Below are 25475 nucleotides of genomic sequence, written 5' to 3'. Positions count from 1 at the left end.
TTTTAACCATTACATGAAATTCTTTAAAGAAGGAGAAGACTTCGGATTTGCGACTTAGGAGTATATCCACGTAAATCTAGTGAAGTCATCAATAAAGACCACATAATACGAAAAACCTCATTTAGACAAAATTGGAGAGGGTCCCCACACATCGGAATGAACAAGTTCAAATGGCCGAGTGGTAAAGTAATTTCTTTGAGGAAACGGAGTAGCTTTAGATTTCCCAAAAATGCAATTTTTACAAGTCATGTGATTGTCTTTACAAGTATTGTTCAAAAAAGAGAAAAGAGACATTTTTACAAAATTTGGATGACCAAGTCTCTCATGCCAAATTCCAATACTTTTGTCTTTAACAAGATTGCAAGATGATTTAGATGGAAGCGTCAAAAAGTCCATAAAATAGAGATCACCCCTTCTATGTCCTTGCCCTATCAGCTTCCCTGACTGGAGATCCTGCAGGGTGCAACCTTTAGGTGAGAAAGAGACTTGGCATCCATGGTCGTTGATTTGAGAAACGGAAAAGAGATTTAAATTAATTTTTGGAACGACTCTTACTTTAGGAACGAAAAAGTTTTGAGAATTTTTGAAGTCAAGTGTTCCAATACTTTCAATTTTCAATGACGTTCCATCGGCCGTTGAAACATAGAAGGACATGGGTTCGGAAAAAACATTTGAAAGAGAGTTTTTATGAGATGTCATATGAAAAGAAGCACCAGAGTCTAGTATCCACATACCTGGAGGTGATGAAGAGTAGGCGATCGCGGCTCCGGATGTTGAAGGAGAAGACTTGAGAAGGTGTTGGAGAACTTCGGAGATATGATTAAAAGTTTTTTTGATATCTCCTTCTTTGGTACTTTCTTCTTTCTTTGGAGAACTTTCTCCAACCGCGGCAACCTTTCCTTTAAGCTTTGGACAAACCGGTCTAATGTGCCCCGGTTCATTACAATAGTGGCATATAGATCCCTTTCTAGGCTCATTGCTATTTTTGTTAAAGTGGGGAGGTCTATATGCTTTAACATTCGATCCGGGCCTATTAACGGCCAAAACTTCATCACTCCTAATGCTCAAGCCAAGTCGAGTTTCTTCTTGACATATCTCGACAAGGGCATCTTCAATAGGTAGGGCTTTGCTTCTATGGAGAAGAGATGCCCTCACTTGTTCAAATTCCGGGCGAAGTCCATGAAGGAATTGAAAAAAGTGCTCATTTTCAATTTGTTCCCTTCTTAGTTCAATATCTTGTGGAGCAACTCATTTAGGCTCAAGAAGGGCAAGCTCATCCCAAAAAGGGGTTAGAGAGCTAAAATAGTCTCGGACACTCACATCCATTTGTTTGGTGGAACGAATTTTTTCTTGACAAAAAAATTGCCGAGCAAGATCCTTTTGGGTATACATACCCTTAAGGAAAAACCAAGCCTCATTGGCCCTTATTTGGCAATATTAGCACAATTTTTAAGGTCTACATTGTTCATAAACCATGCCAAAATTTTGGCATGGTTACTTTCCCAATCCTCAATTTTGGATTGATGTTCATTAATGGCTTTGATGCGCTCATCGCCATCGAAAGCTTTTTCAACTTCATTTTCAATTTTGGTAAGAACAAGAGAGAGTTCGGGAGTGGTTCCCATAACAAAGCCCCAAAGTTTCTTACCTCTTAGATGATTTTTCATAGCGGAGGCCCACATGAGATAGTTGGACCCATTTAGCTTGAAAGAAAGCTCAACTTTAGAGTCACGTTCCATCAGCACCAAATATACTTCCTTTCTTCAAAACTTTGAGATACCATGAAATGAAAAGAGGCGAAAGCACCAATAGAGCAAAAAGTCACTCTTTAAGAGTGACTACTAGAGCCAAGAACACAAACACCAAATGTGAACACACAAAACTCTCAAATATAGAAAATGACTTAAAGTCATAAGTTGGATTTATTGAAGAAAGGGAGAGAAGGGTGTAAAAACCCATGCTTACAAGAGAGGAACACCTCCTCTATTTATAGAGGAGGAGGGCACTAAGAAGGGACCACAAGGGGGCTCCCTTGTAGTCGTTGGGAGCCCCCAACGGTCAGAAATCTGACTGTTGGGGCCCCAACGACTACAAGAGTGGGGCCCCTTGTGGTTCAAACAAAAGTAAAAATGAAAAAAAGAAAAAGGTAAAAGAAAAAAGAAAAAGTAAAAAAATAAAAAGTACATTTGCAGTTTTACAAGAATACCCCTATCGGGTATTTCACTAAAAAGAATATGTATATATATATACATATATGTATATATATACTTATATATATACGAATGTATATATATATAAGTATATGTATGTATATATATATATATATATATATATTTTAACAAAGACTACCATTTCAAAAGAGAACATTTTTCTCTTCAAGACCACTTGAATTAATACACTCGGATGTTTGAGGTCCTGCACCAGTAATTTCTAAAGGAGGATTTGTTTACTATGTTATTTTTGTCGATGATTTCTCCCGACATACGTGGATGTACTTTCTCAAACATAAGTTTGAAGTATTTTCATACTTTCAAACTTTTCATAATATGGTTAAAAACAAATTTCAAAATGATATTACTATTTTTCGCACAGATTCAGGGGGAGAGTTTTTATCCACAGATTTTCAAAATTATCTTAAATTGCATGGCATCACACAACAAAGATCTTGTCCTTATACACCTCAACAAAATGGACTGGCAGAACAAAAACATCGCCATATTATAGAAACCACTAGGACTTTATTAATAGCAAATCAAGTCCTAAAAGACTTTTGGGCAGAAGCTGCCTTAACTGCCACCTATCTCATTAATAGTTCGTTACAAAATATCACTCCCATTGAAAAACTTATGAACATTTCTCCAGACTACTCTAGACTAAGAATATTTGGGTGCAAATGTTTCATATTTACTGACAAAAATGATAAATTTTCCCCTCGTGCGATTCCCTGTGCCTTGTTTAGGATATACTGAAAACCAGAAAGGTTATAGATGTTTTGACTTCAAAAATAATAAACTATATGTGTCTAGAAATGTTTCTTTTCTTGAAAAGGAGAGCTTCTTTGATTTTAGAAAATTAAAAGACGTCACTGAGTACTCCTTTTTGCTAGATCTAACATCAACATCTGATGAATATGACCTTGACTGTAATTTGATGATGATCAAAGAATTATTGATCTTAATGTTGAAAATGAAGAAGTTCATAGAGATACTAGTATTCAATATTCCAGGCGACAAGAGTCTAATCCTCCATGTGCACTTGAAAAATATTCTAACATTCCAACTAGACAATCATCTTGAGTCTCGAGGCCTCCAGGAAAGTTTGTATCATACGAGTCTTTCTCACCCACATATAGGGCAGTTATTGCATTAATTCACTCATATGAAGAACCATCCACATATTTTCAAGCAAAAAATGATATCAAATGGATAGAAGCCATGAAAGCTGAATTAGATGCACTTGAAAAGGCTTCTACATGGAATATTCAAGATCTTCCTCCAGGAAAGAAAACTATAGGATGTCGATGAGTTTATAAAATTAAAATCAAGAGTGATGGTACTCTTGAAAGATATAAAGTCTGTTTAGTAGCCAAAGGTTATGCCCAAGAATATGGGATTGATTATGAAGAAACCTTTGTCCGGTGGCTCGTATGACTACTGCCCGAACCTTAATTGCCTTAGCTTATATCAAAAAATGGTCTATTTTTCAAATGGATGTCAAAATGTTTTTTTAAATGGAAAGCTAGTTGAAGAAGTATACATGGAACCCCCTCCTGGTCTAAGTATTCCTAAGGGTAAAGTCCTTCGCTTAAAAAAAGCTCTTTATGGACTTAAACAAGCACCAAAAGCTTGGTATGATAGGTTTAGTCGTGTTATGATTGATATTGGTTTTCAATTCTGTTTAACTGACACTGCTTTGTTTATTAAGAATTCTGATGCAGGGATCAGTGTGCTTCTTCTCTATGTGGATGATATGATCATCACCGAAAACGATAAACAGGGAGTTGAAACAATCAAAACACTTCTTAAATCTCATTTTGAAATGACTGATTTAGGCTTATTGAGATATTTTTTAGGCATTGAAGTTGCTTATTCTCCTAGAGAATATTTATTATCTCAGATTAAATTTGCTTTTGATATTGTTTTCAGGTCTGGTATTACTGATGATAAGAAAGTTGACACTCCAGAAGTTGTTAATGTTAAAATAAAGATTGATGATGGAGAACTTCTTGCAGACCCTACTCCTTACAGATAGCTTGTCGGGGTACTTTCCTATCTATCCATTATCAGTCCAGATATAGCACATGATGTTTACACAGCAAGTCAATTTCAACATGCTCCTACTTCTGTTTGTTAAAATATATATATATATATATATATATATATATATATATATATATATATATATATATACTTATATATATACATTCGTATATATATAAGTATATGTATATACATATATGTATATATATACATATTGCCTTTAGTAAAATACCCGATAGGGGTATTATTGTAAAACTGCAAATGTACTTTTTTTATTTTTTGTTTTTTCTTTTTCTTTTTCCTTTTTCCTTTTTTTCTTTTTCTTTTTTTGCCTTTTGTTTGAACCACAAGGGGCCCCACTCTTGTAGTCGTTGGGGGCTCCCAACGACTACAAGGGAGCCCCCTTGTGGTCCCTTCTTGTGCTCTCCTCCTCTATAAATAGAGGAGGTGTTCCTCTCTTAAATGTATGGGTTTTATACCCCTCTCTTCCTTTCTTCAATAATATCCAACTTATGACTTTAAGTCATTTCCATATTTGAGAGTTTTTTGTGTGCACATTTGGTGTTTGTGTTCTTGGCTCTAGTGATCACTCTTAAAGAGTGACACTTGCTCTATTGGTGCTTCCGCCTCTTTTCATTACATGGTATCAAAGCTCGGTTGGTGATTGGGCTTTTTTTCTTGTGTCATCTTGGAAAGCGTGCCTCTCAAAGTTTTGAAGAAAGGAAGAGTATTTGGTGCCGATGGAACGTGACTCTAAAGTGGAGCTCTCTTTCAAGTTAAATGGGTCCAACTATCTCATGTGGGCCTCTGCTATGGAAAATCATCTAAGAGGTAAGAAACTTTGGGGTTTTGTTATGGGGACTACTCCCGAACCCTCTCTTGTTCTTACCAAAATTGAAAATGAAGTTGAAAAGGCTTTAGATGGCGATGAGCGCATCAAAGCCATTAATGAACATCAATCCAAAATCGAGGATTGGGAAAGTAACCATGCCAAAATTTTGGCATGGTTTATGAACAATGTAGATCTTAAAAATTGTGCCAATATTGCCAAGTTTAGAAGAGCCAATGAGGCTTGGTTTTTCCCAAGGTTTTAAAACTCGCCGAGTCAACTCGGTGACTCGGCTAACTCGGCTCGGCTCGGCCCTCCAGCGAGTCAACCCGGCAAGCTAAACTCGGTCTGCGAAGACTCGGCTGTGACTCGGCGTGACTCGGCTTGACTCGGCCTGACTCGGCTTGACTCGGCTTGACTCGGCCTGACTCGGGCGAGTTCTGGAATGTTTAAAATTTGATTTTTTGAGTATTTCAGAATAAAAAAATTTGTAATATTATTGAGAATATTGTTGTTACTTTCTTAATGTCTTCAATATGTAAAGAAGACAATATGTGACTATGATCTAAGGTAAATGTTATTGGATATGAATCTATTTGTAGAAGCATCAGGCAGGACAATCTTCATATTGAACAACAGCTAATTAATATTTTATGATCAAGTAGATTGTTGCTTTTATTATGTTCTACACAATTATATTTTTTGCAGTTTCTTTGTATAAATGCATTTAATATTTTGCTTTAAACTTTACTAACATGACTATATAACAAGGAAGAATTTGGTTTTCTCCTCACACCTTTCCTCTTTGCCCCATCTTTATGAAGGCATAATAGACAAGAAACTGGAACAAAGTCATAGCCTTAACATCCATAGAGTTCCAACATCTACTTGGTGCTTCTTTCTTGTCCTTTCAGACTTCATATTTTCTTTGTATCTCATATAGGCTATACCCTTTTAATCAGAACCAATTGTCCTCACCTTGCCTTATCACATCCAACAAAAATTTCTCTTTTCTTTATAGGCATGTGCATTTTTAATGCATAAAGGCATCTATGTAACTGGAATAAATTGTGCTCTTTCATTCCACATTTCCAACTTATTGCTCATTAATGAACAATTTATCCACATGCTACGAACTCCTTATTTCAGTTCAACCCAAGATTCTGCATGGAGCCAAAAAACATCTCTTGTTTACTGAAAAACATGGTTTGAGACATTATATATTGTTTTTCTTTTAAAATCAAAAGTTAACAAAACCCGGTCTGAGTCACCGAGTTGACCCGCCGAGTCACGAGTCAATAAAGAACGAGTCGAGTCCCGAGTCACTGGGTTTTAAAACCTTGGTTTTTCCTTAAGGGTATGTATACCCAAAAGGATCTTGCTCGGCAATTCTTTTGTCAAGAAAAAATTCGTTCCACCAAACAAATGGATATGAGTGTCCGGGATTATTTTAGCTCTCTTACCCCTCTTTGGGAAGAGCTTGCCCTTCTTGAGTCCAAATGGGTTGCTCCACAAGACATTGAACTAAGAAGGGAACAAATTGAAAAGGAGCACTTTTTTCAATTTCTTCATGGGCTTCGCCCGGAATTTGAACAAGTGAGGGCATCTCTTCTCCATAGAAGCAAAGCCCTACCTATTGAAGATGCTCTTGCCGAGGTATGTCAAGAAGAAACTCGACTTGGTTTGAGCATTAGGAATGATCAAGTTTTGGCCGTTAATAGGCCCGGATCAAATGTTAAAGCATATAGACCTCCCCACTTTAACAAAAATATCAATGGGCCTAGAAAAAGGATCATATGCCACTATTGTAATGAATCGGGGCACATTAGACCGGTTTGTCCAAAGCTTAAAGGAAAGGTTGCCGGGGTTGGAGAAAATTCTCCAAAGAAGGAAGAAAGTACCAAAGAAGGAGATATCAAAGAAACTCTTAATCATGTCTCTGAAGTTCTCCAACACCTTCTCAAGTCTTCGCCTTCAACATCCGGAGCCGCCGTCGCCTACTCTTCATCACCTCCAGGTATGTGGATACTAGACTCTGGTGCTTCTTTCCATATGACATCTCATAAAACCTCCCTTTCCAATGTTTTTTCTGAACCCATGTCCTCCTATGTTTCAACGGCCGATGGAACGTCATTAAAAATAGAAAGTATTGGAACACTTGACTTCAAAAATTCTCAAAACTTTTGTGTTCCTAAAGTAAGAGTTGTTCCAAAAATTAATTTAAATCTTTTTTCTGTTTCCCAAATCACCGACCATGGATGCCAAGTCTCTTTCTCACCTAAAGATTGCATCGTGCAGGATCTCCAGTCAGGGAAGCTGATTGGGCAAGGCCATAGAAGGGGTGATCTCTATTTTATGGACTTTTTGACGCTTACATCTAAGTCATCTTGCAATCTTGTTAAAGACAAAAGTATTGGAATTTGGCATGAGAGACTTGGTCATCCAAATTTTGTGAAAATGTCTCTTCTCCCTTTTTTGAACAATACTTGTAAAGACAATCACATGACTTGTAAAGATTGCATTTTTGGGAAATCTAAAGCTACTCCGTTTCCTCAAAGAAGTTATTTTGCCACTCGGCCTTTTGAACTTGTGCATTCCAATGTATGGGGACCTTCCCCAATTTTATCTAAAGGAGGTTTTTCGTATTATGTGGTCTTTATTGATGACTTCACTAGATTTACGTGGATATACTTCTTAAGCCGCAAATCTGAAGTTTTTTCGTTCTTTAAAGAATTTCATGCAATGGTTAAAAATCAATTTTTGGGAAATCTATCTATTCTTAGGTCTGATTCGGGAGGTGAATATATGTCTAATGATTTTCAAAATTACTTAAAAGAAAATGGAATTTGTCATCAACGTTCTTGTCCCAACACTCCGCAACAAAATGGTCTTGCGGAAAGAAAGCATAGGCACATAATAGAAACTACAAGAACATTATTGACATCAAAAAATATCCCAAAATCCTTTTGGGCCGAACGGTTCTAACTTCAACATATCTCATCAATAGAATACCTTCATCCTCTTTAAAAAATCTTTCTCCATTTGAAAAACTTTACAATATGTCTCCCGATTATAAAAGATTAAGAATTTTTGGATGTAAATGCTTTGTTTTAACTCGCAAAAATGATAAACTTTCTCCTAGGGCTATTGAATGTATTTTCTTGGGATATGGCGAAAAACAAAAAGGATATCGATGTTTTGACATACTTAAGAATAAACTTTATATCTCAAAAGATGTCACATTCCTCGAAGAAGAAAATGGTTTTTCGCATCAACCAAATAAAAATATTGACTATTCCTTTTTATTTGACTTGTTACCTCAATAAAACATCATAGATGATCATGTTGATCCTAGTGAACCTCTTAATGAAGATCTTGTTGAACATCCAAATAATGATCAAAACTTAGAAAAAAATACTTCAAGACAAATATAAGTCTACTCTAGAAGGAATGAAAGAAATCTTCCTTGTGCCCTTGAAAGATTTTCTCAAAGTGAGTCGATAGAAGAAACCTCTCAAAGAAGATCAAATCGCATTCCCAAGATACCAAATAGATTTGTTTCTTATGACTCTTTTTCTCCTAATTATCGAGCAAGTCTACTTGCTCTTCACTCCTTTCATGAACCATCTCATTACAATGATGCCAAACAATATGATCATTGGAATGAAGCTATGGAACTTGAACTTAATGCCCTTAAAAAGGCACAAACTTGGAAAATTATTGATCCTCCCAATGGCAAGAAACCCATTGGATGTAGATGGGTGTTTAAAGTAAAAACTAAGAGTGATGGTTCATTAGAAAGATATAAGGCTAGGTTGGTAGCCAAAGGATATGCCCAAGAGTATGGGGTAGACTATGATGAAACTTTTGCCCCAGTTGATCGAATGACTAGTGTTCGAGCCCTTATTGCTATAGCTTCTATTAAAAAATGGCCAATCTTTCAACTTGATGTTAAAAATGCCTTCTTGAATGGTAATTTAAATGAAGAAGTTTATATGAAACCACCTTCAGGTATGAATTTAAATGGAAAAGTTTTAAAATTAAAAAAGGCTTTATATGGACTTAAGCAAGCTCCTAAAGCTTGGTATGACAGGTTTAGTAACGTATTAATCAATTTAGGTTTTTCTTCTTGCTATACTAACACTGCTCTTTTTGTTAAAAGAACAGGTGACTCCATTATTATGCTTCTGCTGTATGTTGATGATATGATCATCACTGGGAATGACAAAAATGGAGTAAATGATGTTAAGTCTATGCTAAAAGATACTTTTGATATGTCTGACCTTGGTTATTTGAGATATTTTTTAGGAATTGAAGTGGCTTATTCTGCACGAGGATACATCTTATCTCAAATGAAGTTAGCTGCAAAAATTTGTACCAAATCAGGAATATCTGATGAAAAGAAAGTTGAGACTTCCGAAGTTATCAATGCGAAACTAAGACTTGAAGATGGTGTTTTTCTTGAAGATCCAACTCCCAACCGTCAATTAATTGGATCCCTCACCTATCTATCCATCACCCGTCCTGACATAGCTCATGCGGTTCATGCAGTGAGCCAGTTCCAGCACGCACCTACCACGGTTCATATGGCGGCCGTAATGAGAATTGTGTGATATATCAAAAATACCATCTCCAAGAGACTCTTCTTATCCTCTTCTTCATCTCTTGAATTGACTTCTTTTACTGATGCTGACTGGGGAGGAAATCCCAATGATCGTATCTCAATTACGGGTCTTTGTATTTTTTTAGGTGAATCTCTCATCTCGTGGAGATGCAAGAAGCAGCAGGTCTCCTTATCATCTATTGAAGCTGAGTATCGGGCTATGACGATGACAACTATGGAAATCGTATGGCTCAGAAGTCTCCTTGATGACATGGGCGTCCTCATTTCCACTCCTACCAAGCTCTGTTGTGATAACAAAAGTGCGATATACATTGTCAGCAATCACACCTTTCATGAGCGGACAAAGCATATCGAGATGGATTGTCATTATGTTCGAGACGAATATCTCAGAGGGACTATCTCATTGCCATATGTTACTTCAGAATATCAGCTAGCTGACTTCTTCACCAAAGCGCTTCCAACTCCACGATTTATGTTCCTCCTTAGCAAACTTTCGGTCTTCTCCCCGTAAAGTTTGAGGGGGCGTGTTAAAATATATATATATATATATATATATATATATATATATATATATATACATTCGTATATATATAAGTATATGTATATATATATACATATTGCCTTTAGTAAAATACCCGATAGGGGTATTATTGTAAAACTGCAAATGTACCTTTTTTATTTTTTGTTTTTTCTTTTTCTTTTTCCTTTTTCCATTTTTTCTTTTTCTTTTTTTGCCTTTTGTTTGAACCACAAGGGGCCCCACTCTTGTAGTCGTTGGGGCCCCAACGGTCAGATTTCTGACCGTTGGGGGCTCCCAACGACTACAAGGGAGCCCCCTTGTGGTCCCTTCTTGTGCTCTCCTCCTCTATAAATAGAGGAGGTGTTCCTCTCTTAAATGTATGGGTTTTATACCCCTCTCTTCCTTTCTTCAATAATATCCAACTTATGACTTTAAGTCATTTCCATATTTGAGAGTTTTTTGTGTGCACATTTGGTGTTTGTGTTCTTGGCTCTAGGGATCACTCTTAAAGAGTGACACTTGCTCTATCGGTGCTTCCGCCTCTTTTCATTACACTGTTCATATGGGAGTAGTCATGCGTATTATCAGATACATCAAGTCCTCTCTTTCAGGAGGACTTTTCTTATCTTCCTCCTCTTCTCTTGATTTAATTGCATATATTGATGCTGATTAGGGAGGTGATCCCAATAACAGACACTCAACCACTGGCTTTTGTGTCTTTTTAGGGGAATCATTGATCTCGTGGAGGTGTAAAAAGTAGCAGAAGGTATCTCTCTCATCCACCGAAGTTGAATACAGAGTCATGATAACCACGACCATGAAAGTAGTTTGGCTCCGACGACTGCTTGCTGACATGGAAGCTGAAGCAACAAAGGTTTCACAAATGTGTTGTGACAACAAAAGTGTGATCTACATTGTCAGTAACAGAACATTCCACGAACGCACCAAACACATCGAAATGGATTGTCACTACGTCAGAGAGGAATATCTACACGGGATAATTGATCTGCCATATGTCACTTCAGAATATCAGTTAGCAGACTTCTTTACAAAGCCTCTCGCTGCTCCCCGATTTCACTTTCTCTTAGACAAACTTTCGCTCATTGTACCGTAAGTTTGAGGGGGAGTGTTAAAATGTAAAATTGTACATATATATATATAATAATATTATATTATTATATATATAAATACATTTTTCATTTCTTTCTTTTCTGTAATTTTTTTCCTTTATTTTTTTTTTTTTGTCTTTATGTCATCTAGTTCAGTTTGAACTAGAATGACTATTGCTAGTCAAGTCCTGTCCAGACTTGACTAGCAATAGAGTTGTTGGACTGACACATTTGTGTCCAACAGCTCTATTGAGTCCTCTTTCAGTTGTGTATATAAAGGGGTGCAGCCCCTCTTGTATTTTATTCCAATGCTTCTTAAGCAATTGGTTTTTCATATCAATAAAGAATACATTTTTATTTTTATTTTGTTTCCGGTTGTACCCTTTTTAAGGGTTATGCTTTAATGTCATTCTTGACACTTGCCTTTGTGAATCTAAGCTCGTGTTTCGAAGACCCCCATTTCATTTCAGACCCCACCAGGTATCGAAGCATAATAGGAATATTACAGTACCTCACATTCATTAGACCTGATATTGTTTATTCAGTCAATCAAGTGTCTCAATTTATGCATGCGCCACGTAATGGACATATGGAAGCCGTCAAGAGGATCCTTAGATATCTGAAAAGGACTATTGGGGATGGATTGATATACTCACCAGAGCCATATGGCAAAGATGAGCACAGACATACTGTATATTGTGATGCAGACTGGGCAGGAGATCCTGATGAACGAAGATCTACATCAGGATATTGTGCCTTCATTGGAAGAAATTTAGTCTCTTGGAGCAGTAGAAAACAAAAGGCTATCACTAAATCAAGTATTGAGGCTGAGTATAGATCTATGGTTGCTGTTACTGCCGAAGCCACATGGATCACGCATCTACTGACTGAAGTAGGAGAAAAGATCTCCCACACTATCTTGCTACGTGACAACCAAAGTGCCATAAACATGTCATTTAATCCAGTACATCACAGTCATGCTAAGCACATTGAGATTGACCAATACTTTGTGAGACAGAAAGTTGAAGAAAAAGAGATTGAGCCTGAGTTCGTCAATATTGAAAGACAAGTTGCAGACCTATTTACCAAAGGGTTAACAAAGGATCATTTTTGGATGCTTAAAGGCAAGTTGTTCATGGTCCATAACCATGATCAACTTGAGGGGGTGAAAAAGGTGAACAGTGTATCGAGTCTGGATCATGTACCAGACCCGAGTTCATTCATGTATAAGTCCTCTGTATTTTTACTTGTATTTTTACTTTTGCTCTGGGTTCGGATATTACACCAGACCCGACCCACAATGTAAACTTAAGCATATTAATATAGTCATTAGGTCACGATTTCATTAAGAAAATCGTGATAGCCGCAATCGCCAATTTGGGTTCTTCTCTCTCCCTCCCTCTTCTCTCTTTCTCAATACAGGTACAAATGAAAAAATTTCACTTTTAAGGGTTGAAAATCAATGACTTAGAATTTTCATAAATATTCAAGCATAAAAAATGGCATTTCTTGATCTGATTACGATAATCCAATAGTCTATTCCTAGCAAATGGACCACGTCAAATGCATCCGCAAGGTTTGATTTGCAAAAAAAACTATGAAAATATGGATTCATACCAGCAAACATATTTGGTTGGTAAATATATTTCAGTTTCCCTATGTTCATATATATATATATATATATATATATGTGTGTGTGTGTGTGTGTGTGTGTGTGTGTGTGTGTGTGTGTGTGTGTGTGTAACACTTGTAAAAAAAATTCGCCTAATGAGACTTGAATTTCATGGTCAAAATTTGGTACGAGGATATTCTCATTGCTTTTATTTTTATTCTTATTTGGGTCCCGGATATCCTATTCTTATCTTCGATATTGGATCTCGAATATCCTATTTGGATCTTCGATATCAGATCCCTAATATCCTATTCGGATCTTCGATATTGGATCCTGGATATTTTTCTGATCTTCGATATCAGATTTTAGAAACCTTGGTTGGATATCCGATACTAGATCCAAAATGCATTGTTTGGATCTTTGACATCATATTTCCGATATCTTAGTATAGATTTTACATCGAAATGGTAATGGTCGAATTAAAAATTTTGATATTGGATCCATATCAGAAGTTTGAATCTTTTAATTTTACACTAAAAGAGTCGAACCTTGGATTGGAACCGGAAAGTCCCAAGAGGGATCCGATCCGTGTTGGATTGTGGGTCCGCATGCGGAAAACCCAATCAAATATTTTTTTAATCGTGAAATTTTTTTTAACCCACGCCATCACATGCTAGGTTGTGGCATGTTTAAACCTTAAAGGAGGTGTAACGCAAATGGTGGGGTCCATGCTGAACCCTAGCAAATGAAAAAAATTCGTGAAACATAAAAATAGAAGAGGGAAAGGAAAATACGCTAAAATGTGAAAGGGAAAGGGGGGGCATGAAATCCCTTAGTCATGCAGAGTGGAGAGGAAAAGGGGGGAAACCGACCCCCACCTCTCACCCATGAACCCTCCTTCCCCCTTTCACGAGATTTTTTTTTAAAAACCTTCCCAGCAAATGCAAACTGTCTTAGATCTCTTTCTCTTTCTCATACACGGCCCAGAGAAGGGAGTCTTCACGCAACTACGGCAGCGAGTAGGAAGCAGCCAAGAGGTTGGATTCTCGATTCAACGTAAAGGTAGGGTTTTTGGTAGTTCACTGTGTACTTTGTCTCAAGCTTTGTCGTGAGTTGCAATACAAACCCAAATAAAAAAAACAAGGAATTTAATCTTTATTTTGATTATTGTCTTGCTTGTTGTGACCATACATGGATGTCTCTGAAAACCCCATGGACGTTATATTACCCTGGTGTTATATTAATGGATGCCATGGTTGTATTTGAGGTTTCTTGCTGTGATGAAGGTAAAACCTGACATATTTAGTGAATTGGTCTATATACATGGTTCTGCCTTTAGAATTTAATTCAGTGTTCCAAATAGTCCTTTTCTTCGCCTTTAATTTAACCACATTGGATATGCTTTTGAAAGTTAGGGCATTTTTATACAAACTGCTATATTCGGTACTATGTCAATGAAGAGAATTTCTAAATCTGCGTGTTTAGCTAATAGACTCAATGAGAAAATTTCTGGTATGACTGATTCTGCACAGGAGTATGGCTGATTAGTCAGTAAAAAAAATTTGTTAGACTGTGTTGTTTAGTCATGGTATTACACAGTTTAGTGTGAACTCTAAATTGGTTGTTCTTAGATTAATTTCAGCCTACACAATACCCATCTCTGTAAGCAATAACAGATGAAAATTTGTATGTTGAGTTATTTGTTGAACTTGGGCCTGAATGGTAAATCCCTGTTTGATATACCATTTAAATATGTCCTTACCGTTGTATATATTTTTTACACTGTATCGCTCACCTCTCTTTATTCTGTTAATAAGATTTGATAACTGCTATTAAAAGAAAAGGGGTTTTGTACACATATCTGTGTGCTAAAATTTCTGCACACCCATACGTGTGTGGATTGATACCTCTGCACACATACGTGTGTGTTAAAAATGCTGCATAACCATCTGTGTGTGATATTTTCGCACACATACACCAGTATTGTTCAAACAGGGCCTTGTTAAAGGAAAAGATTCTGCACACATATGTGGGTGTTAAAGAAAATTTCTGCACACCTGTATGTGTGTGTTAATACATTTGCACCCATATGTGCCTGTGTTAAAACTTTTGCACAATATGAATCAAACAGGGTATTAAAGGAAATGTTTTGCATTCATATGTGTCTTAAAATGTCTGCACACCTATGTATGTTTGTATGAAATTTTCTGCACCTATAGGTATGGGTGTTACAACTACTGCATACATGGGATATTTAGTGTAAGATTCTGTTTTGAAACAGTCATGGATAATTTATCAAAGGCAAATGTTCAGTTGAGTCCTGGTAAATGTAGTTGCTTTTGATTCCGGTATTCTGAAATTGAATTTTCTGTGTTATCTTTGTTTCAAATTCGATATGAGAAACTTATGTCTTCTTATATATGAATCGGCAAGATAAATGGCTGTGCTAAGTTCAATGATCGAAACCAAGATTTGCGTATTTACATTGATTATTTTCTATGTTAAGTTCCATGACAGAAATCAATGTTTGCTAGTTTATATTAGCTATTTTCTGTATTAGGTTCAAAAAAAAAAATCAGTGACTGCATGTTTACATTAGATATTTTTCTACATCATGTTCAATGACACAAATCTAGTAGTCAGAATACTTTACTTTAGATAATTCCTGAAAATGTTCTTTAATGACAAAACCATGATCTGCGTGCTTTGCCTCTAAAATTTTTGTAAACGGTTCATATGAGAATTTTAATATAGTATTAATGACTTAGCGATAGTGGAGTTGTGACATTTCCAATTATTGCTTTTATTAAACTTTACAATTGCATTGATGCTTAGTAACTGTTGAGTTAAGCTACCAGTGATTCATGAAAAAAAATGAACTCATGATCGAGCATGCAGTTCGGGTGAATCATAGTGGTGTCATGTGAACACGGGTTATGCCCTTATATGTAAATAGATGTCATGTGTAGTAATGGTTTAATGAAGGCACATGGGTTGCCAAATCAGGGACTTGCAACAAAAAGATTTAAGGGTATGACACGTACTCTTAAAAAGCCTTAGAAATCTAATTCACATGAACTAATAACTCTGAGTCTTTGTCTGACTAGTTTAAAGGTACCGAGCACTTGTGCTCGCCCGGTTTGAAGGTACCAGAGCACACTGAGTGAAATTAAGTAAATAAATTAATAATTGGCAACCTACCTACCTAAGGTGGAAACCTCTAGGCTTATGCTATCCCAGTTGCATGATTCGTTGCATATATGAGTATCTATAATATTGAACTATTGGGTTCAGGTTAAACCCTAAAAGGTCAGGTAACAAAATTAATAAAATAAGTAACCCACTCAGAATCGGGCTTACCTTAGAGAGGATAGGTGGTACACAACTTCGAAGACGCGTGTTATTTAGCTTCGAGCGGCAATGACTCATTAGTCCCCAGTTCTCAGAGTTATGGGACCCGGACTACCAAATTATCCTAGGTAGTAGGTTCTTATGCAAAAGTTAAAGATGCATCTTGTGTTTTTGGCCTTCGGGAAGTTCTCTCGGTTATTAAACCGCTTTCTTAGGATTTCAGTTTCAGTTAGACATTCGGGTTAATAAAATACCCAGCATAACAAACCCCCTAATGTTCTCTTCTATTACGGTTGCCTTGGCCTGCGAGTATCCACGCGATAATTAAAGAGAAACTTAAATTAAGTATTTTATGTTCTTGATTTGTGTGAAATTTATGAGATTCTGTACCTGAATTTGTTATCATTTATTTGTGTTTATTCATATATCATAAATGAGTTATGTTATTAAATGTTCCTCTGATATTCATTTAATTATCCCATGTTATACTATAGCTTTACAATTCGTTGAATATCCAATAGCATTGCACATCCTTGGTACATTGTACACATGCATAATCATAGTAATCCTACTACTCAGACTGATTTTAGTCTGATCATATTACTTTATCATTTTCATGTGAAGAATAGAGGAACCAGAACGGTTGCGGGATGATGTATGGGTCATGATGCACAAATTTTTTATGTTCTCGGGACAGCTTAAATTAGCTTAGATATTTTTATTTCTGCTTTTTGCTTTTATAATGTTCTAAACATTTGGTTTGCTATCAAATTTAATTGGTAATGGAATGAATAGTGTTGCTTTGATTTCCCTGTGACATACCCGAGATGCTTAACCCGGAATGGATCGAATAGTTTCGTTGTTGTAAAAAAAAAATCCTCGAAACTCGGGTTAAATTTTGGGTCATTACAATATGTATTACCCTTCAGGGGTATTTTGGTCTTTTGACACTTGTAATAGATATCGCCCATTAGTGGCTAATCTGTCTTATTTATGTTTCCTTTATTTTTGTCCTTTGTTATATTGTCAAGGGCATTATTGTCCTTGACAATATAACAACTTTATAGCTGTTAATGGCTAGATTTCTAGTCGTTGGGGAGCCCTGAACAGCCATATTGGGAGCTCCTCACTCCCTCTTTTGTATATAAATATGGGACCTTGAGTCCCTTGTATCCTATGCATTTTATGTGCATTTGCCATTCAATAAAGATTATATTTTTATGTTTTTCCTCTATGCCTCTAAGAGGCTATTGTGCTTGTGCCCCCTTTTGTGGGTTTGTATTTGTCTCTTGTTTGAGGGGTGTGAAAACTTCTTGATCTCATTACAGTGACTTGGGAGAGAAAATTGCAAAATCAGTATTGTTTGGTGATAATCAAAGTGCCATCAAAATATCATTGAACTCAGTGCACCATGGAAAGACTAAGCACATTGAGATAGACCAGCATTTTATTCGAAGAATGAGTGAGGATCAAGAAATTGAGGTGAGGCATATTAGCACACAAGAATAGCTAGTTGATCTCTATAGTGAAGGATTAATGAGATAGAGATTCTGGTATTTGAAGGCCAAGTTGTCCATGGTTCTACGGTTCTACCCAGAGTTACCGGAAGCGCCTAGGTAAGTGGGGAAGCACGCTTCGGAAGCGCGGAACGTCGCGCTTTCGAAACGCGCGGGGGAAGCGCGCTCCCCATCACGCTTCCCCCATTTTTTCAATTTTTTTGTATTTTTATTTTTTTTTTTATTTTTTTTCGCTTCCCCCTCGCTTTCGAGACGATTCCTAATTCACTCCTAAGTGGTCCCACGCTTCCCGCTTCCTAAAATTTTAAAAGTACCTTGCTTCCCGCTCCCGCTTCTCATATCGCTTCCCGCTCCCGCTTCCTCAACTGGCAACCATGGTTCTACTTCTACCCATGTACAACTTGAGGGAGGCTATTGACGTGTGATGTTTGGTGTATATGGATCATGGATCTGGTCCAGATCTGGTCCTCGTTATGTTTTCTTTGATTCTATTCTTTTATTATTTTTGTATCCCTGTTTTTCCCCTTATATTGTTTGTTTCTTTGTATTATACTGAAGGGGTATTAGTGTAAATTGGTGTTTATGTAACAGTTTCAATATATTAGAAAGAGATGGGACGACTTCCCACATTGGGTAATCGTCTTAGCTGTTCAGCCCTAATCTTCCTCTCTCCTCCCTCACGTCTGAAACTACTCTGGACCAGGTTTAGATACCAAAAGTTAAGTGCATTCTCAACAAATGTGATAAAACAACCATGTTCTCAATGGAATTCAACGACAATATAATTAGTAGGACAAAGCTTATCTTAAAAGAATAAAGTCACTAAAGTGGTGGCGTTTTGAATAAATCAACCAGTTTGAAATGCCAAAAATGATGTGCTTAATTTTCTATTTGCACGCATGAATGGAGATCAAAATAAAGTGCAAAAATACTTGCGTACATGAGAAGGCAGAACAATTGACTTTGCTTTCCTGTATTCCCTGACAGCCAAATCATATTCACCCTTGCTGATATTTCCACGTATTGCACTTGGCAAATTAAATAGTGTTCGGAACCTCTGAAGCATTCCTTGAACTGACCTGATCTTTTCAGTTTGAACCTAAAATACCATGACATGAAGTTACAATTCAGGTCATTAAGATGAAAGTACGAACATCCTAAAACAACATTTGTAATACAGGTATGTATGTCCCAACCTGTCTTTCAAACAGAGGTTCAAGAGCCCTGTTTGCAACTAAACTAACATCCTTTATACAACTGTAAAGGTTAGCAGTTCCAGCACCTTCAGGATCTTCCTCTATTCTCTTAAGTTTTGACTGAATATCTGAGAAAGTGTAGAAAATGTTTTACTTGGACAAACTCAAAACCAATTGAACCATGATAAAATAAACAAGAACCGGAAATGCTAATAGGTTTTGCATAACCAAGATCACAAGAGAAGAAAACAACAGCCTATGGATGCAAAAGAAACAGAAAAGATTGTGAAGCTGCTGCATAATACCTACCATCTATTGTAGTTTTACAAGAGACAAAACAGTCAAAATTTTCTTTAACTAATTGCTTTCTCTGTTGAGTCCTCCCTCTGAGATCAGTTTTTAAACCAAGGGCTCCAGATTCCAAATCTGCTACACTTGTATTTTGGTGTATCCGGGAAAGATAATACTTTGCATCAAACTTGTCACAATAGAAATTCAACTTCTCTGCAAAATTTCACAACAGTGAATGGATGAGCTTAAGATAGCAGAAGTACAGGACAAGAGCTTTAGCAAAAGGCAGCTGGAGGTGCCAACAATGCATTGACATACCACAATCATTAGCACATCAGTAGCAATGTAAAATATGACCTAAAGAAATGGTGTGAAGACAAAAGTGTCATACAGATGAGGTTGTACAAAGTAAACCTTCTCCCTCAAAGATGGAAATCTTGAACATATACCAATATAAAACCAGATCACCAGAAACAGATATCTAGAAGAGACAATGCCGTCATCTTTTTAAATGTCCTGGTAATCTGTCCAACATTTCTTTGAGATCAATTAATGGGAACTACTACAAACACATGATAAGGAAACTATAATACATGGTTCCTAAAGAGAAAAAACTGAATATATAGATAAAAGCAATTACCACGCATGCTTTGATCTATAATCTCTTTGTCAAGATTGTCTCTTTGACCAGATGGGGAGCTTTCTACAGAATCACTAATTAAGGTCAGTGACCTCATGTCAATGATCCTGCACACAATAAAATATTTTTTTTATTTGCTAACGGTAAGATGAAATTTATACAAAAGCAACACTAATAAACGACACTAGGAATAGATAAAGAATTTTTGAAAAAAAATCACAAATAAATGCAGAAAAGGTGGGCATCCAGGTTCATAAATAGCACCTATCTATCAATTCAAAACCTCATCCATCTTCTACTTATTGAGATGCACACATGATTTAAATGTTTGTACACTTTGAGAGAGAGGGAGAGAGAGAGAAATAAACACATTGGCCACAGATTACACCATATTGTCTACTAGAAACCATCTAAGTTTTGACATTTTTGTGTTTTTTTTATGTTGATCAAGCATTATAGATATAATCAAAATAGTTTCTGTAGTCAAACGCATGTTTTAAATTCAATTCAAAAAAAAAAAAGACAATTCTCGATTGTTCAATTGTGTAGTCAAAAACATGTTGGATCCTTCCATTGTGTTGCATAAGCAGGCCTTTTAATAGCTTCAAAAATCAACAGCTTACAATACCAAATTTTCACAATTGAAAAAATGATGTTTTCATGTCAAGTGAACACTTGGGTCAGACTGATCATATAAATCTTGCACCCATGAGTTCATTCTAGAAAGTATGATATAGCAGGCTGAGTGCAGCCAATCTTTCTCCTATATATATACTGGTTGAAGATGATTGCTTATTTGACAGATAGCAACTTCAATAGGGATTAAGATCACCCAATGAGAGTACAGAGCTGCAAAAAATGGGCAGCACCTGTTCGAGTTTATGCTAGAAGAGTAGCACAATAAATCAGCCAAGAAAGTAGCACACAATAAATCAGCATGTGAAGTGTTGGATGACCACCAACAGCAGTCCATGAATGCAGATGAGCGGTCTACGGAAAAGCCTGTGGATGTAGCTGTGCACATGACAGTGTATGAGACATGCATCCGAACGCTGCATCACTCTTCTAGAATTAGGCATCTGAGTGGGAGAATCATTAGTTATGAGGCTCTCCATCAAGCTTTTGCCCATTGCAGGAAGGAAATCCCTTGAAGAAAGTAATTTATGGACTCAAACAGGCCTCTCGTGTACAGTTCGATACCTTCTAACATATGGGATAAAACTTCTTCTTCTTCTTCTTCTTCTTCTTCTTCTTCTTCTTCTTCTTCTTCTTCTTTTCCCTGCCTTTCACCCTGTGGAGAAACCCAATACTGCACAGGAACCGAGAGAGAGAGAGAGAGAGAGAGAGAGAAAGAGCAGCTGAGAGGGAAAATCGTAATCTTCATTTAGGGCTAAACACCTCTTGTTTAAATAGAGGTTTAGCCTAATAAACAAATTACAAAGAGGTCCCTCATTATTTGTAAAATTCTAAAGAACCATCTTTTAAGAATAAATAATAACTTTAAGGATAAAACACTTGAAACTAACTAATAGTCGACTAGTCTTAACACTCCCCCTCAAGCTCGAGCATAGATATCGATCATGCTCAGCTTGCTGCAACATTTTGAGAAACTGGGCCTAGCAAGAGGCTTTGTAAACATATCTGCAACTTGATCCTCAGAGTTCAGATGCTTGGTAGAGATATGTCCAGCTTGAACCATATCTCTTACATAGTGGCAGTCAACTTCAATATGTTTTGTCTTCTCATGAAACGCAGGATTATTTGCTATATACGTAGCTGCCTTGTTATCACACATCATCACCATAGGAGATGGGACCTTCACTTGAAGATCATTTAATACATTTTGAACTCACATTAATTCAGCTGTTGTTTGGGCCATAGCCCTATATTCTGATTCGGCACTCGACCTAGCAACTACGGTTTGTTTCTTACTTCTCCATGAAATTAAATTACTTCCCATAAACACACAGAATCCAGTGGTAGATTTCTTATCCTTAACAGATCCAGCATAATCAGCATCAGAGTAGGCGACTATCTCCAGGGTTCCTCCTTTCTTGAATAATAACCCTTTTCCAGGGGAAGATTTTAAGTACCTGAGAATCATCATTGCAGCATTCCAGTGTACTTCATTCGGATTTTCCATAAATTGGCTAATCTTGCTTACTGCTAAAACAATATCTGGTCTAGTCACAGTCACATATAATAGCTTCCCTACTAATGAGCGATAACTTTTGCTATCCACAGGTTTCGACCCTTCTTCCAACAACTGAACTTTGTGGTCCATGGGAATATTTGCTGGTTTGGCTCCCAACATTCATGTTTCTTTTAATAAATCAAGAACATACTTACGTTGAGACAGAACCAAGCCTTCACTGCTTCTGGCAGCTTCTATACCCAGAAAGTATCTAAGAGGACTAAGATCTTTTGTAACAAAATGCTTTTGAAGATGAGCTGGTGTAGTTGCAATAGCGTTCATATCATCTCCCGTAAGGATGATGTCATCCACATATACTACCATAACAACTAGACCTTAGTTAGTTTTCTTGATAAATAATGTGTGATCTGACGCTGACCGCTTAAAGCCAAACTTTGACATCACGTCAAACAACTTTTGAAACCATGCATGAGGACTTTGTTTCAGACCATATATCGCCTTCTTTAACATGCACACCTTCTGACACTCCCCCTCAACCTCAAACCCAGGAGGTTGCTACATGTATACTATTCTCGACAGATCCCCATATAGAAATGCATTTTTCACATCTAGTTGACATAGACACCATCAATGGTGAACAGCTACAGAGAGAACTAGACGGATGGTACCCATTCGTGCGACAGGAGAGAAAGTTTCAAAGAAATCAACACCATATGTCTGAGTATAACCTTTTGCTACTAATCTGGCCTTGTATCTTTCAATAGAACCATCTCAGTGGTACTTAATGGTATATACCCATTTACATCCAACAATATCCCCATCCACTGGGGGATTAACCAGGTCTCACGTCTGTTGAGACAATAAGGCATTCATTTCCTCTTGCATTGCCTGCTTTCATCTACTATCAAGCTTTGCTTGTTGATAGTTCAAAGGAATAATTTCAGCAGATAAGGCGGAAATAAAAGTTTTCATCTGACTTCCAATTCTGGCATCAGACACAAAATGAGATATAGGATATAAGGTACATTGTCGCGTCCCCTTACGTAGAGCTATTGGCTTATTATCATCAACATGAGGATCTCTGTCATCAGGAATACTTACCTCAGGAGAAGAAGAAGGAGAGGGCTCAGGAGGAGGTGGAGCTTTACGCACATATACCAATGGAGGATTGTGAAACCGTGAGGAAGGTAGAGTGGGACCCGGTAATGGAGGTACAGATTCCAAAGGAAAAGGAAGAACAGGAAAGGGAAAGGAGTCATTTTGATCAATTTGCATCTGAGATCCAGTATGAGAATAATATGGAACGGACTCCAGGAAAGATACATCCGCACTGACATACTCCCGATGAGAAATAGGGTCATAACATCGATAGCCCTTTTGGTTCTTTGGATAACCTATAAAAATACATTTAATTGCTTGAGCTACTAATTTATCACAGTCAAGTCCAAGTTTATGCACAAAGCAAATACACCCAAAAACTTTGGGCGAGAAAGAGAAAAGAGGAGCATTGGGATTCAAGATGTGCAAAGGAATTTTGTCATCCACGGATGATGAAGGCATACGGTTGATCAGATAGCAGGCTGTGATAACAGCATCACCCCAATAGGAAGCAGGAACATTGGATTGAATCATAAAGGTACGTGCTACATCAAGAAGATGCTTGTGTTTTCCTTCAGCCACCCCATTTTGTTGGGAAGTATAGGCACAGGAAGTTTGAGGTTGAATGTCATGGTCTTGATAAAATTGCAACAAGGCTTTTGTTTTGAACTCAAGCGCATTATCAGTGCGGATAATCTTAACAGCAGATTCAAACTGAGTTTTTATTTCAAGAATCAATGACTTAATAATACTAAGAACTTCAGATCTTTCTTTTATTAGGAATACCCAAGACCAACGTTTAAAAACTCGCCGAGTCAACTCGTTGACTCGGCTGACTCGGCTCGGCTCGGCCCTCCAGCGGGTCAACCCGGTAAGGCATACTCGGGTGACCAAGACTCGGGCATGACTCGGCCTGACTCGGCCGAGTCACGAGTCACGTAGAACTCGGGCGAGGTCTGTCGTTTTCCTTCTTACAAAACTCGCTGGAGGACTCGCCCGACTCGGGACGAGTCATGGGTCAAAAATAATCGGACAACTCGGACGGTTTGTTTTAATGGCATTTTCGCAATATTAATTATTTTACCCTTTAAATTGTTAACGAAATGTGAAAACCCTTTAGGTTTTCACTGTTCATTGCGTTTAACCCTCGACTGAAGAGGGGAAAAGCCGAGAAGGTGCGGCTGCAGCTCCAGCCATCCGGCGAGAAAAGCGACGCCGGAAAGGAGTTTCCGGCGTGAGCAGTGACGCCGACGTGAACAGTGACGCCGGCGTGAACTGTGTGGGATTTTTCTTCGTTTTGTATTTGCATCGTGAACATTAACTCCGGCGTGAACAGTGACGCCAAGTCGCCGACGAAGGCACATCGACGGTGAATATAAGGCATCGTCGCAGCTCCGACGTGTCTTCTCCAGCAAAAATAGTCCATCGGTGACATTTTTCGACGCCACCAGGTATGTTTTTCAAATTTTCCCCTTTTGTGTTTCTTTCTGTCGCTGCGAAAATTTTCGGCAAGATTTTCCGGCGAGTTTTTAAACGTTGGATTCAAGGTGGTCCTTCGGCTGCTGCGACATCGCCTGTGAGGCGTACGAGGTGTATGCCTCACAGGCGAGGCGTACGCCTCAGTATTTGAAGCGTACGCCTCACAGGCGAGGCGTACGCCTCACAGGCAAGGCGTACGCCTCAGTACTTGAAGCGTACGCCTCACAGGGTAACGACATTCAAGGCCATCATGTTAAACGCATGGCTGAGTAAATAGGCGTACCAAGTTACTTGCTGATCCTTAAAGATTAAACAAATGAAGTTCTGAAGGCAAAGGAAAAAGATAAACTCAGGAACATGCGTGTTTTGATGCAACTAAACAGTTAAAATTTGACTCACGAACTAATGGTGTGGTGCCTTGATCAAGCGTGCCTAATAATTAAAGAGCATCACCCATCTAAATCAAAGTTAGATGTTTGAGGAGTGACAGTGCAACCATGTTGCTGCAGCACCAAGTTTCCATCCAATCAAACTGTTAAATTTTGACACTGGACCTAATGGTGCTCATTTTTACAGCACGTTCTTGCTTTCTCCACACCAAATTCTGATGACTTCAGGAGCTGAATTGTTATCCCTGCACACTGAAATACACATTGAAAACTAGGCACAGACACACAAATACTGCAAGTCAAATTCCTCTGCCTTTAATAAATATATGACAAGTTCACTGGATTTTTGCTTTGAGAACTTCCACATGGTTACATAAATTGTACATCACCAGGGGTACTTTTTCCA

At 37.5% G+C, this 25475-nt stretch overlaps 1 protein-coding gene across 1 annotated transcript in view; it reads right to left on the bottom strand.

The window, feature by feature from the left end:
* The window catches only part of LOC149848616 (exocyst complex component SEC5A-like), a 162755-nt gene that overhangs the window by 122267 nt on the left and 15013 nt on the right, over positions 1-25475 (bottom strand). Inside the window, exons 3-6 of the mRNA XM_089996544.1 lie at positions 19949-20055; positions 19327-19521; positions 19018-19145; positions 18762-18920 (exon numbers count right to left, since the gene is read on the bottom strand). Of these exons, the coding sequence (XP_089852670.1) occupies positions 18762-18920; positions 19018-19145; positions 19327-19521; positions 19949-20055 (589 nt within the window). The remainder of the gene's footprint in view (positions 1-18761; positions 18921-19017; positions 19146-19326; positions 19522-19948; positions 20056-25475) is intronic.

The sequence above is a fragment of the Nuphar pumila genome, chromosome 1, assembly GCF_984573655.1.
Source record: "Nuphar pumila chromosome 1, dmNupPumi1.hap1.1, whole genome shotgun sequence".
Classification (NCBI taxonomy): Eukaryota; Viridiplantae; Streptophyta; class Magnoliopsida; order Nymphaeales; family Nymphaeaceae; genus Nuphar; species Nuphar pumila.
This window is presented reverse-complemented; position numbering and strand designations above follow the sequence as displayed.